The sequence below is a fragment of the Manis pentadactyla genome, chromosome X (genome assembly GCF_030020395.1).
Source record: "Manis pentadactyla isolate mManPen7 chromosome X, mManPen7.hap1, whole genome shotgun sequence".
Taxonomy (NCBI): domain Eukaryota; kingdom Metazoa; phylum Chordata; class Mammalia; order Pholidota; family Manidae; genus Manis; species Manis pentadactyla.
Genome location: NC_080038.1, coordinates 32574609 through 32589263, shown reverse-complemented (window position 1 = coordinate 32589263; position 14655 = coordinate 32574609). Strand labels below are relative to the sequence as shown.

Below are 14655 nucleotides of genomic sequence, written 5' to 3'. Positions count from 1 at the left end.
TTATTTTATGCTTCTTTTATTTTCTTCTGTGCAGGTTTACACATAAAGTGACAGTAGTTTGCAGGAACGCTACAGAGCAAAACAGAACAGGTATGGACAGTCACCACCCCCAAAACACCCATATTCAAAAGAGTGTCTTCTCTAGGGGAATCTGCTGTTCCACGGTCTAAAATGACTTACAGGGAAAATGCAAGTCTGCTTGTAGAACCTACAGAGTTTTCAGTACCTGCCTCTGTAAAACTACTGCAGCTCCAAGCAAACAAAAGGGAGTTAACATTTGGACAAACCAGTGGAACATGAAGGTAGACCTTTTATCTCATTGCTGCATTTGATAATAAGCTAATCATGAAAATAAGCCTTGACTTATGTCCCAACAGGATAAGGAAAACCAAGCCTGATATGAAATGACTGTGCTCTTGGCTATGCTGTCCACTTCTTAATTTTCTTGACAAGGTGATAGCTCTGTGCATAAGAAATTCTCACTTGCTCCCCTTGGTAACGAGTTAGAGGAGGTAGAACTGGAAAAAAGTAGAATTTATGCAAATCCTGTGAGGCAATTCAAATGATGGAATTATTAACGATTTTTAAAATGCTGTAAGGGAGGTGTATGACACTTAGAGGTTTCTTTTTCAGATGCTTAAACAGAAAAAGATCCAGAAATCAATGAAAACAATTTATTTTCCCTGTATATCTCCATTTGAACTGCAGCCCTAAGACCCAAAGCAAAATCTCACCTATGCCAGTAGCACAGATGATCTCAATAGCTGTGATTCCAGAAGAAATCTAACAGTTTTCCATTTCAACTAAAAAAAAAAATTCCCCAGGCTTTTCACATTACGGGTTAGCAGTTCTCCAAGAGGCAATACTTTACAGGTTCCAGGAGCCTTGTTTGGATGGGAACACATCAACCTTATTCTCAGGCTGTGCCACTGCCCAATCTGTATGTGTCTTACCTGTCTGAACCAGGGGTTGACTTTAAACTCCGAAAGTTTTGGCTGTCTAAGTCCAAGCTGTAGCTCCGCCCACTTTCTGGTTTGGGAGTTATGATTTCTCCTCTGGTTGCTGATCTGAACTTGCTAAGAAGAAATCTGAAATTACATATACATACTTCAAAGAGAGACAGGAAAGAAAGCATTTTAAAACATCACTTCAAGAACACCATTTCTAACATTTTCAACAGTAAACAATTCTTTAATTAAGTGCCCTTGGGGCTAAGAGGTTCTGGGGGAGTCCCCAGCACCTCTGTAGTTGAGTGTCAAGGGTGGTGGAAGAGCTTGTGACATTCTCCCAAGGCCATACCACCTGCCGGTAAGCCATGCTGCTGCCCCTGCTAAGAAAAACACCATTGACTTTGGGGACTCACCACTGTCACCTGAGAATGGAGGAGCATTGCCTGGCCTGAGCCTGCTTGCAGGGGTGCTGAGAACAGGGAACTTGAAAGTGGCTTGCTTAGAAAGGGGAGCAAGAACAACCCTCTGAGGCAAACCGAAGTGGCAGCTTCTTAGACTCTGCCCTTCTTGTTTCCTGCCAGGCCCCTGAGCCTGCAGTGATGCCTGGCACACAGTAGAACCCAGCCAATTCCTGTGCAATAAGTGACTGAACTCATGTGGTGAAAGCTGTCTTTCTCTCTCCCATGACATTTCTCCCTGTGGGAATGAAGTTCGAATAGTGGAGTGCCTCATGTAGGTTGAAATCAGACTGCATTCCCATTTCACTAAAGTATTTGGAACATTAGCAAAAACAGCTTTTCAGGAAAGGATATTCAAGTCACGATCCAGGCTATCCAGTGCCCAAACATGGGGATTTCCAAATGCACTTCAATACAAAACCAAAGCTACATTCTTTTTGTGATGGCATTCGGACGACCAGTTCATTTACTTTACGTTGTACAGTTTTCTAGGGGGGGAATGTATTCCAAAGGTATTGGGACAATCTTAATAGAATGTATGTATTTATCTCTGTTTCAAAGACCCTTGGAAGAGTGTCTTCTCAAAGTGTCAGAAGCTTCAATCTAACTGGCAAATCACATTTTTGGTGAGAATAACACTTACTATAATGTCAGCCTAGGCTGCTCTGAGAACCACCTTGTACATGTTCCAACCTCCACACTTGAACTTATGGTATCTCCTCCACCTACAATCACACCCCAACCCACAATTTGGCTGCCCTGGTCCCCATCCATCTTTGAAGGTCCTCATCAATTTAATGTCCTTACTGATGGCCCCTGTGCCCTCCTGACATTGATTATCTAAGCTGCTTATTAAATATTTACTTAATTATTTATTGCCTTATGACATCTCTTGTAATTAACTAACAGCTCATCTTGTTTTAGAAAAGCATTCAGGGAGCTCACATTGTCATCTTTTATTTTCCTAGAATTCTTCTATATGTATTTTCAGATGTGTACCTTTTCTCCCCAGCTAGGTGTTATATTCCTTGAAGACTGAGAACCATCAGATCCCAGTTCTGAGGTCCAAAAGAGCTCAGTACACTGCCATGATGGTTTTTAGTGACTCACAGTACATACAATTCATTGTGTTGATGAGTTACTTACAGTCTCCCAGCTCCAGGCCCACCATTCTGTAACCTACGCAATGATGTCTGCGCTAGGGTCTATGAACCACAGCTTCTAGAAGCACTTGTGGGCTCTCAGTTATTTATTCTATCAAGCCATTGTTTTTGATGAGCCAGGAGCCCTATGCTGGATGCTATAGCGTGCACACACGCACACACACACACACACAAAGCCACAAGTTCACCAAGGGAGCTCATGATTCAGTGTGGGGTGTGTGCATGGGGGGGTGTCAGAGTGCAATGCAACAAGTGATTCACAGGTACAAGGCACTGTGAGAGCCCTGAGGAGCGACAAATGGAGTCAGTGTGGTGGAAGATCATTACACAGGATGTATGGTTACTCTAGGCTACGTTTCCCATTCCTCCCTACTCATCAGTGCAGACATGGTTAGTCATGTGTGTTTGAGTTAAGTGACATTTAGGTTTCATTCCTACTCACAGTTCAAGATTCTTAAAAAAACAGACTTGCTGCAGAGCCAGATAAAGGCTCAGACGCTGGCAGTTACTCACACTGGTTTCTGCCAAGAGAATGAAGTGATGCTACCTGGAAGGGCCATAAAGTGACGTGGCGCCTATTAGAACTCTCACTACCTCAGCCACAAAACTGGCCTGAGAAATGAAGACTGCAGAATGCAGGGGTACAAAGCAGCACTGTACCTTCTGACCCAGACAGTCTGCATTTTGGGAGCCTCTTTTCTCCCTTGACAGAACCCTCTTGCCCCATTCCCCAGTGCCTCCTTCAATCTTGCTTCCCTATGTATCTCCCATTCCTTTTAAACAGGGGATATAATGTTGAAAGCCCAGTTAATTAACCTTTCATTTGGATATTTCCTATTATCAGCACCCAGGTTGGGGGTGGGGAGGGGTATTGACATTCTACAACAGGACCTTGTCACTTCTATAGACAAGAAACGTTCTATCCAGGAACAGCAGGAACAATATGGTACAAGATCAGATATGCCAAATGAAAGAAAAACTCTTACATGTTCAGGGCAGAAGGGACCTTTATTTATCTAAGACAGAAAGTAATTAAAACTGCATTTCCCGAGGAAAATAATAGGAGCATGCTATCCTGGTCAAGTCTCTGACTTCCTCTGGGTCACTGAAGTGCCATCAAACTTGAAAAACGATGGAGTCTTTATTTCAGAGATGTCTAGAATAAAAGTAAAAAATTCCCTTGGAAATGCTGTCTCTTACCCCTTCCTCCTGGGCCCATCACGGCTGGCCTTCTGCCCAGCAGAAGGTGAAGTGTCTGACTTTCCTGCATCCTGGCGGGTTGGCTCTTGACTTTGTATTACTTCAGCTCCTCATTAAAAAACAAACAGAAGATGCATTTGTATATAGAATGGCCAGAAATGAGAGCAGTTTTCTATTCTTCATTCCCTTTCCCACTAATAGCACAGGACAAAGAAGTCTGTAATAATTGGCAATGACATTCCCATTCCATGTTTCACAGTCACAGAGTAATTTTCTGATATTGCTGAGTGTTCCAGAGCTAAAGGTGGACTCTGATCAGGATTCACCTATGGCAAGTTTGCTGAGATAATCTTTCTAGGGATGACTACAATGGAGGAATGATACATTGACCCTCTACGGATATTTTTAGGGCAGAGGGGCCTGGTTTTGTGAGAACTCCAAATGCCTAGAGACTGAATTCTAGAAATTATATCCTAATTTCTGAACACATAAGCCACATTTCCTGGGGGAGTGAGCAGCTGTGCACATACTGCATGATTTGAGAGGCAGTCTGTACTCTGGAAGGTGCCGGGGTTCGCATGGGGGAAATAGCCATAGCTAACTGCTTAATTCTAAGTCTACTCCATTGCGTCCTTCTGTGGCATCAGACTTAACGTTAGTCATCCTCACTAAAGTTAGCCCTTCCTCACTAGTGCCACGCCAGAAATGACCCCATAAAAAGTTCCAAGCCTCTCAGTCCTACCTGCTAGACTCAAAGCAAGGGCATTTGTCTCCAGTATACAAAAGATGATATACTCTAAGAACAGGTCAGATGATGCCTGCTCCACCTTTACTACCCCCATCCATGAGAAATATGCTCCGAAACACAAGTTTCCCTCAATATTTAACCAATTAAATTATAGTTTGGCTGCACAGAATGGCATTCTCAAGGTGGAGTGTTATTTGCATTTGGTGACAGTATAGTTCTTCATTAAATCAAACTGTCCTGCACATTTTAGGCCATTTAGCAGCTCAGCCCATTTAGTGGGCTGCCTATTAAATGCTGTTAATTGCCCTCCAGTCAGTGTGCCAACCAGAAATGCTCCCCTGGTTTGGGAGAGAGGGGTGCAGCATACAATATCATCCCTTAGTAGAGAAGCACTGGATTAGGAAAAGTAACATTTAAAAGAAATCTGAAAACCTCCTGTTGAAAAATCAAGGATTGCTTTCACAATGTGAATCATTTAAATCATCTGTTTTATGTGACTTTCTTAAATCTAAGCAAAACAGTGGAAGTGCATTCAGGAAAAGAACCATCTGTGATGAAGATAAACGGCTCCTTTGAAAATCTGTGTCAGATATATGGAAAATCACCATGGATTTTATTTTCTACTGACTCCCTCTTCCCTTGTATGAATTGCAGAATTAGATTTCATTGGGTTTTGAAATGACCTAAGGGATTCAGGAAATTCAACTGTACTCATTTGCTACATAACATAAGGGAGGTATTTAGCTCACCACAATGAAGATCAAGACCATTTTTGGAACTCAATAATTGCTTTAATTACCTGGACTTCTTCTTAAGATGGACTGTCGGACAACATCAGTGCCTAGAACATTGACTTGTTTGAAACGTTTTGCCTTTTCTTCAAAAAACCATTCACCAGTTACAATCCGTAGCTGTCTACTCAAGAGAAAGGGCGAGAATATTGATGTTCAATTATTCAGTTAGATAATTACCTTAAAAAAACCCAATTAAGTAAAAATAAGCCAGTTATTCAATTTAGCCATTTCAAACTCTTGAGTCTTTTATGGTGATTGTAATGGCCACTATTAGTTGAATAGATACAATGTACCAGGTATTGCTAATTACCCTTCATATTTGATATATTTTTATCCACATACCAACCCCATGAAAAATTATTATTCCCCATCTCATAGATGTGGAAACTGAGACTTACAGCAATAAAAGGACATGTTTCACATCACAAAGCTGATAAGTAGTAGAGCCAGGATCCCATCCCAAGCAGTCTGGCCTAGGGCTCAAGTTCCTAACCATTGCATTAGTGGGTAAGTAATCTTCAATGGAAACAATGGGGAACAAGTGAAGTTCTTGAGTTACAAAGGGGCCCTTATAAGCCTCTGTTTTAGAATGATGACAGGGTTAGAGTAAAGAGAAAACAGGACAAAGAGACAGGCTGACCATGGCAATGGTCCAGGAGAGAGACAAAAAGACCCATGCTAGAGCAATGGCAAAACTAACAGAGAGCAGGAGATACATTAAAAAGGTAGGTGGTGGTAGGGTCTGCCTGGATTTCACAATCAACTGAATGTTGAAAGTGGAAAAGAATGGTCTTTGAACAACCATACCCATCTTTTACACCCCACATGCAATGGTTATGCAAACCCTTTGTCCCAGTTACACAGGCCTATTTACCATTCTCAGAACATGTCTCCTGGAGGTAGTAGGACAGCAGCGTTCACTTACTACTGCCCCAACACCTCTATGAAGGATTGCAGTGAAAATGAGGTTGAAAGGTAGGATTGGGTCATAGAGTGGAAATCTTTCAATGTCACACTATGAGTTTGCAATGCCCTTCTGGAGACGGTGGGGAAGCCTGGATGTTTTCCTAAAGTTCAGGTTGGATCATATAATCTCTGGAGCATTATATGGAGAAGGGAGAAACCAGAAGCAGATAGGCCAGTTGGAAAGTTATTGCACTAGATAGGATAGGAAATGATGAAGATGTATGTCAAGGTATCCTGGGGGCAAGGGGTGAAAAGAAAGATAAAGATACTTGGGCTACTGAGGATGAGAATCAGCAAGATTGGTAACAAGTTTGATATGGTGGCTGAACAAAAGCAGCTGAGAGTCAAATAGGGATTTCTAGCCCCATAATATTGTATCCATGTGATTCAGCAACTGGACTTAGCAATTAGATCCTAAATATAAAAATCATTCCAGAAAAATATGTCAATTTATTCCCCTGAGCCATTACCCTGAAATCCTACTTCTGAATGTAGGAGACAGATATGAAACATATTCCCACTATTGGGAAAAAAGTGAGAATGTTATTCTTAGAGCAAATTATTCACTGAAAGGAAAGACCATAGCATGTACAGCTCAGATTTACTCATGTGGTTAGATCACCTATTGAGAAATAAGGACTACTGGATTAGCTCTAAAACTATATAAAATATATTTACGAACTATGTCAAATCTAAGAAGATCTAACCTACCAAAATCAAATGCTTAAATAGGATAAGTGTTTTCTGGATACATCTTCAGTGCTCTGTAGACTTATATTTCGTTACTTACATTGGAAATCTAGATGGTAACTGGGCTATTCTAAATTCTAAACATGTCTCCTCAGGGTTCCCCTACCTTGGTTATTCACCCAAATGGTAATCTAGGTACTGCTATGGCTGAACTTTGCTGATGGAATTAAAGTTACTAGTTAGCTGACCTTAAAATAGGGAGGATTGTCTAGATTATCTAGTGGACCCAAGGTAATCACTGAGCCCTTAAAGACAGGGAGAAGAGGAGGAAGTCAGACACTGCGATGCTGCAGATGAGGGAGTCAGAGAGATTCCAAGCCCAAGAAAGATCTGACATGCTGAAAAAGCTCTGAGATGTAGAGATTCAAATGCAAGGACCAGAGAGAGGACCCTAGGAGCTAAGGCTGGCTCTTAGCTAACAGCCAACAAGGCAATGGGAGTATCATTCTACAGCCACAAGGAATCAGATTCTGCCCACCAAAATGAGCTTAGAAGTGGAATCTTCCCAGAGCCTTCTTATAGGAGCTTAGCCAGCTGACACCGTGATTTCAGCCTTGTGAACCTTGAGTAGAGAAACAAGCCAAGCCAACCCAGATTCTGAGATACAGAACTGTGAGATAATACATTTGCTTTGTTTTAGGCTGCTAAACTATGACAACTTATTATGGCAGCAATAGAAAACTAATACAATAATTAAACATAAAAATATATTTGTTTTAATATTCAACTTGGGAAATGACTTACACAGGTTGTCAGAAGATAAACATGGAGAATTCCAAAGAGCAGTAGGACAGAAGCAGGTAAACCTATGGCCCCTGTGAGTGAAATTCACCCGACTACCTGTTTTGTATGGCCCATGAGCTAGGAATGGGTTTACATTTTTAAATGACTGGCAAAAATCAAAAGAATATCTCATGACATGCAAAAATTATATGAACTATATTTGAAATTCAGTGTCTATAAGTAAAGTTTTATTGGAATATGGCCATGTGTATTGTCTCGGGCTGCTTTACTAGTACAATTGCAAAGATGAATAGTTGCAGCAGAGGCAACATGGCCTACAAAGTCTAAAATATTTATTCTCTGGCATTTCATTTTTAAAAAACTTTGTCAATCTCTGCAATAGGACAAAGAGTTTGCACAAAAAGAAACAAGAACAAGAGAAATAATAGAGATCAATGACTGAAAACCACCCAATAGAGGCATGCCAAACCCTCAGGGTTTTTTCTTTGGAGGGAGTGGGTATGTTCTTGGGATATGGGGTGAGGTGGATAGCACACTGACAGCAGTTTCATGTGTGATAGGAAAGGGGACACACACCCTATCTATACGTCCCAGGAAATGGGCCTCCATATCATCTTTACCACGTATGCCCAGAGCTGCCAACACCTAACACAAATAAGATGTTCCCAGAATTGTTAGTCATCACCTCTTTCAATCCGTGTAAAGACAATAACTGTAATCCTTGTATTTGTTCAACTCAGATATGCACTTGAGTTATTGTTATTTCAGAGCACTGTGACAGCAGAACAGTCTCTTGGGATTATGGCTTTGGCATCTTCTCAGGTCCTGGTGGTAGATGGCAGGCCTACTAAAAGACCAGGGTACTAACCCCTAAGGAGTGCACAGCATGCACCAAGCAGTGTGCTAGATATAGACACAGATATAGGTGATTCCTCAGTCTAGGCCATAAAGGAGCTGTTATTATTCTCAGTTCACAGAAAAGGAAACCAAAGCTCATATGGGTTAAAAAACTTGTGCAACGTTATAAAGGTATTATGGCAGAAATGGGATTGATACCAAAAGCTCACACCCTTCTATGTTTGGCAAAATTGTCAGAAGAGGACTCCCTGCTGTCAGCTATAACAAGGCTTCATGTGAAAGGGTGAAAACTACAGAATAGTGTGTAGCACTTCATATGCTGGGCTGTGAGTGTGTGTCTGCACACACGTGCTTTGGGGGGTAGAGTGAGAGGATAGAAGGATAAAACAGGAAAAGAAAATAAACATGCTTGCTACCTACTGTGAAATTTATATCCCTCTCTGCCACATATCAGTCTAATATTTGAAAAACACAAGACTTGAAATAGATGTTGTGTTTCCTCTAGGTTGCACACTGAAAAATGAGTTTGACTGAAATTGAGTTACACTCATTATTTGTGATTAACGATGACTGAATATTCATTCAGAATGTATGAGGCCATAATTTTCCTTAACATTAATAAACTCCTGGAACTTCAAAGTTTCACTCAAAATCTTATTTAGATGTAAAGTCACTAAGTTCTTCTTTGATTTGTGGGGGAAAAACAGGTAGCCTTACCCTGTAAAAGAAGTCTAGTGACCAAAAGATTCACTCTCTGCCTTTTATCTTCTATTAACTATTGGAGACATCTGGGATAAGATAGACTTATTCGATATGCTGAATAAGTTATGAGTTTCCTTCTTATTACTCATCAGGAAATGTATGAGAATTATTTATAAATTTATTCATTACACATCAAATATTTATGCATTCCTACTATGTGTTAGGCCTGGTGTCGGGGTTAAGAGTACAGATGTGAGTAAGGGAAACAAGGCCCCTGGACTCCTAGAGATGATGATCTATGTTTATTCCTTTCTCCCTTTCCAAGCATGAAAAGTAAAAAGAAATCCCTAGAGACATTATGGTGAAACTGCAGAACACTACAAAGACAACATCTTAAAAACAGAGAGGGAAAAACCCAGATTACATACAAAGGAATGACAATTAGAATGACAGCTGACTTTCAATAGTAAGCATGAAATCCAGAAGCCAATGAGATGGTATCTTTAAAGTTCTAAGAGAAAAATAACTATCAACCTAGAATTGTATAACCAGAAAAAATAAGGGGAAATAAAGATATTTTCAGCAAAATAAAAACTGAAACACTTTATCATCAATAGAGTTTCACTAAAGGAACTTCTAAAGGTAAAATAGATTGGAGTTATAAAAGAAATGGTGAAAAATGAAATTAGTAAAATGTGGATAAATCTAAACAAACAGTGATGTATACACAAACATTATAATATCTAAATTTTTGAATAAAAAAATAAAATATGTCAAAGGACAAAAAGTATATACAAGCCAGGGAGAAGATATTTGGGGTTTCTGAATATTAAGTTCCTTTTATTGATTAGAAGGGTAAAACAAATGATTTATAAAATTAAATATGAATGTTGTGATTTATAGGGTAACTGCTGAAAATAAAAACTCATATATAATATCTACAATAGTCAAAGGATAAAATGAAATGAGAAAAATATACTTTCATTAATCTATAGCTAATACAAATAAAAACAAATATTACAGTAATCACAATAGTAGAAACAAATGTAAATATTGCAGTAATTACAATGATATAACTTGACTAAACTATAGTTTAAGAAAAAATATTGTCAGATTAAACTCTAAAAATTATACATAGAATATATGGTTATCACATATATGTATATACAGCACATGTATTAAGTAATAGCATGTATATGTATGGCAAATACTTAAGTATATATAACATATAATTTTAAACAGCACCTATGCTCTAGAGAAGAGTCTTACCTTAAGCATATGGATACAGAAAGGCTGAAAATAAAACAGTAGAAAAATATATACCATCTAAATATTAACCAAAATAAATTTGATATAGTTGTGTGAATAGCCAACAAACTAGACTGTAAGACAAAAGCATTTCTACAGATGAAGAGGGTCCTAAAAACCACCTTTGAATTAGTAAGGAGAGGACTAATAGCCTAATAGAAAACTGAGCAATGTATAGAAATAGTCATATTAGGAAAAAATGAATTAAAAAAAGGTCAATAAACCTATGAAAAGATGCTCAACCTGATTAGTAATTAGACAAATTCAAATTAAAATCATAGTAAGATATCCATTGATATCTATCAGTTTGGCAAGATTAAAAATTTTCATCATATCATATATTGGTAAGGTTGTAAAGTGAAGGAAACTTTCACACAATGCTAGTGGAATTTAAATTGGTACAGCCACTCTGAAAAACAATTTAACATTATTTTGTAAAACTGAAAATGTTCACACCATCTGCCCTGCAATTTCATTCTTAGGTGTATAATGCTGGTCACAACCCACTAATGGGTCATGACCTACAGTTTTAAAAACCCCACCCTAAGGAAACTCTTATACAAGTTTGTCAGGCCATATGCGAATGTCATGCAGCATTTCTTGTGAAATTATAAAATGAAACAATACAAATGTCTATCAACAAGAAAATAGATACATTATAAGATGACAGAATAGTGAAGATGAGTGTAATGGAATTCACAAACATGGATTAGATTTCACCAAAAAAAGGTTGAGCTAAAAAAGTTGTGAACAATACATACAGTATGATATCCATTTCCATAGCACTCAACAATGAAAAATTAGAAAATATATCACTTATGGACACATCCAAGTATAGGAACACCATAAAGTAAAGCAGGGAAATGAACAATGCAAAATCAGAATGTTCTCATTCTTAAGCTGGGTAATACACAGACACTCTGTTTACTATTGTTTAAACCATACATATACATTACAGAGTGTCTTGATAAGTAAGATATTTCACATTAAAAAAAATCCCTCTCCTCTATGGAGGGATTAACATACCATGCCATAGTGAGCAAAGCCTTCTAAAAAGGGAGGGGAGGGCTCTTGTATGTAATTAATGGTATTGACTGCATTAATTGATCAAAAATAGCTTGTAGAGGCCCTCAACACTGTTTCCTACCATTCTAAAAATCTCTGGGTCCATGTGAGATTATCCCTGGAGATTAGATTCCAGAAATTTGCTAAACTAAGGGTGATTATGAAATGATTGTGGGAACTGTCAACACCCATCAGATTAAAGATCACCAGGAACCCTATGATTTGAACAAGTTGAGACTTTTATTCATTACAATGAAGGCAAACACATGCCATTAAGAACCATGGCGTGTCTCAATAAGAGGTCATTTGAAATGATTTAAAAAAAGATTTGAGTTTATGTTATGTAATTTTGCAGAGAGTTCAAGAAATGGGGATTTGCTCTGGATTAAGTGATGTCAGGAAGCAGGGAAAATGCTATGACTGATCGGTGTCTTAACTTTTATCTAGAAGCAAGGGGACTAGAACAAGGTGAAAGCTGTATTTGGTGAGGAAGCCCCAGGCCATTCACATTAGCTAAGAAAGGGGGATGTTTAGTGCTCTGTGGCTTGAAGAGTCACCTTGTTTTTGTCTATGCTTAGACAAGATTATGAAGTGTTCTTATTTTGCCTCACTCCATTATGGTTGCTGAGTGATCTGGTGGCATGCTGGTGCTCTGAGTTGTGCCCAACAGGAGAAGACCATGGCCTACCTATGAGGGCCAGATCGGCTTGTAATAACATTAAGTCCTATGTGTAAATGTCAGACTAGTTTCCACATGTCACAGGCTGTATTTCTCTTTCTCAAAACAAAGGACTATCCACTCTATGTATGTTCCAACCATTAGTACTACCTTCTGTCATGTTTCCTGACAGAATCATATACTTCACCTACTTCAGCTATAGTTAATCTATTTCAGTAATGATTGCCAATTCATCAAAAACAAACATATCCAGTTCCTCCTTCTTTAAAGAGATAAAGACGACTCTCACAAGGACATAGAGCCACATGAAATGTCACAACATGGCATGAATATAAGATCAGCTCATCAATAATACCATTATTAGAAGTATTTCATTTTTTGGTTCCCTGTCATGTTGCTTTTATCTTTTGGGTCTTTCTGAGCTCAGCGGGGGTATCAGTTAGTAAAAAAAACATCATTATGTCTGTCTTTGTGTTGGATGACAACTGCCTCAACCAACATAATTATGTGGAATTTTGTAGGTCTCATTAAGACAGCAAAATGAATTAACTGGCTGTGTTAGGGTCCCTTTCATTCTGTTTCTGTACAGTTAATTTTAAAACTAGACCTACAGCAACCAACTTGTTCAATTCAGAAGGGGTTGGAGAAAATGTCAAGGGCTGCTCAGCCCATCACAACACGTAACCTCCCTCCATAGTCCTTTCTATAATCCTTTCAGTGCTACAGCAATAAAATCTCCTTACTTGTATCTAGTCCAAGGTAAATGACAATAAAGGTTGTGCTTCCAACTGATCAGAGAATGAGTCACTTTCTGACTCATCTCATCGCTTAGAGGTCAGGGTGAGAATTTCAATTTTATGGTCTATTAAACATAGACATAGCCCAGTGGCAATGCAGGATTCGGCCACAACAAACAAAGGGCGTTCACTGCCAATAAAGTATCATTCAGGCTGCCTTTTGAAAACCACTCTATGCATAGCAAACAAGATACTTCAGTACTGACAAAAGAGTTTAAGTACCTGGGATCACACAGATGTGTGTGTGTGTGTGGATATTAGAATACTGGAGAAGAAATGGTCTCTGTTTCCAAATTTTAAAATGAGGAGGGGATTTTGATATGTCAAATTAAACAGTGCCAGTTTCCAGCAGTCACAGAAGGCTATAATTGTTAAGTTGTTATTGTCAAAGAGGTGTAAGAATCATACACTGAAAGCTGTTTCTTCCTCAGGATAATTTAATGCATGAAAACAGAATTTATACTACTAATGAGAGAATAATGAGATAAACCTCCTTAGACTGTGCAACCATTGAGGATAGTCCATGCTTTATTCATCTTTGTATCCTTATCCCCTACTATAGTATATGGAAAGGTCGTCAGCAATGTTGTAGGAGGGAGAGATGGATGAGTCAATGAATGGATGGCTTGATGAACGGATCAACTGGTAAGTGGATGGTTAGGTTTATTAAGTTGTTTCACCAATAAAAAATACAAGTGATTCAGAAGTTCTGAATTTATGCATTAACATCTACTAAGGAAAATGCAGAACTTTCAATTTCTTATTATTTACTCTTACATCCTTCTGACAATGACTTGTCATAGTTATATCTTTCTATAACAGCTGGACATTTACGCAGTTCATAGGGCAAATGTATTCGGCATGGTTCATGTTTGTGTGTGTGTGTGTTTTAGCCCCATGCTCCTGACAGCAGAAAACCCCATTTGTTCCATAACTTGCTTAAGCCTGAAATGCCTTACATGGAACCCTGCCATCTATCAATTCATTCATCCATTCATTTATTTATTCATCCATCCATCTAATCATTTAGCAAATATTCACTGAGGACCTACTATAGGCATTCTTTTAGGCACTAGACAGTAAACATTATAGATAAAAAGCCCTGGCCTCATGGCTATGAAGCTTATATTCTAGTGGAGGAAGAAAGATAATAAAAAAGATAAATAAATAAAATATACAATATATATGTACTAAGGGAAAAAACACAGGGAAGGGTTGTATTAGTTTGGGTAGGCTAGCTTCTACAACAACCAACCTCCAAATTCCACTGACTTCACATATTAAATGTTTCTCTCTCATTAGTATAACCTAATGTTGATCTAACAAGATTCAGTGGAAAGTTTGTGTGCATTAGTCCTGTAGTTACTCTTCATACTAACAGATGAATTGATGACAAAACTGTCAATTAGCTATGTGTGAATGCACAAACCCCTTGGGTCTTGTATTGAAAAGCACGCTTCAGTAATTATAAGT

At 38.6% G+C, this 14655-nt stretch overlaps 1 protein-coding gene across 3 annotated transcripts in view; it reads right to left on the bottom strand.

Moving 5' to 3' along the window:
* Positions 1-14655, bottom strand: part of SYTL5 (synaptotagmin like 5) — a 242297-nt gene that overhangs the window by 64275 nt on the left and 163367 nt on the right. For 2 of the 3 annotated variants that reach the window (XM_057495496.1, XM_057495498.1), the window contains exons 4-6: positions 5319-5434; positions 3772-3880; positions 954-1088 (exon numbers count right to left, since the gene is read on the bottom strand). In XM_057495496.1, the coding sequence (XP_057351479.1) occupies positions 954-1088; positions 3772-3880; positions 5319-5434 (360 nt within the window). The remainder of the gene's footprint in view (positions 1-953; positions 1089-3771; positions 3881-5318; positions 5435-14655) is intronic. The other variant, XM_057495497.1, reaches the window with a different exon arrangement.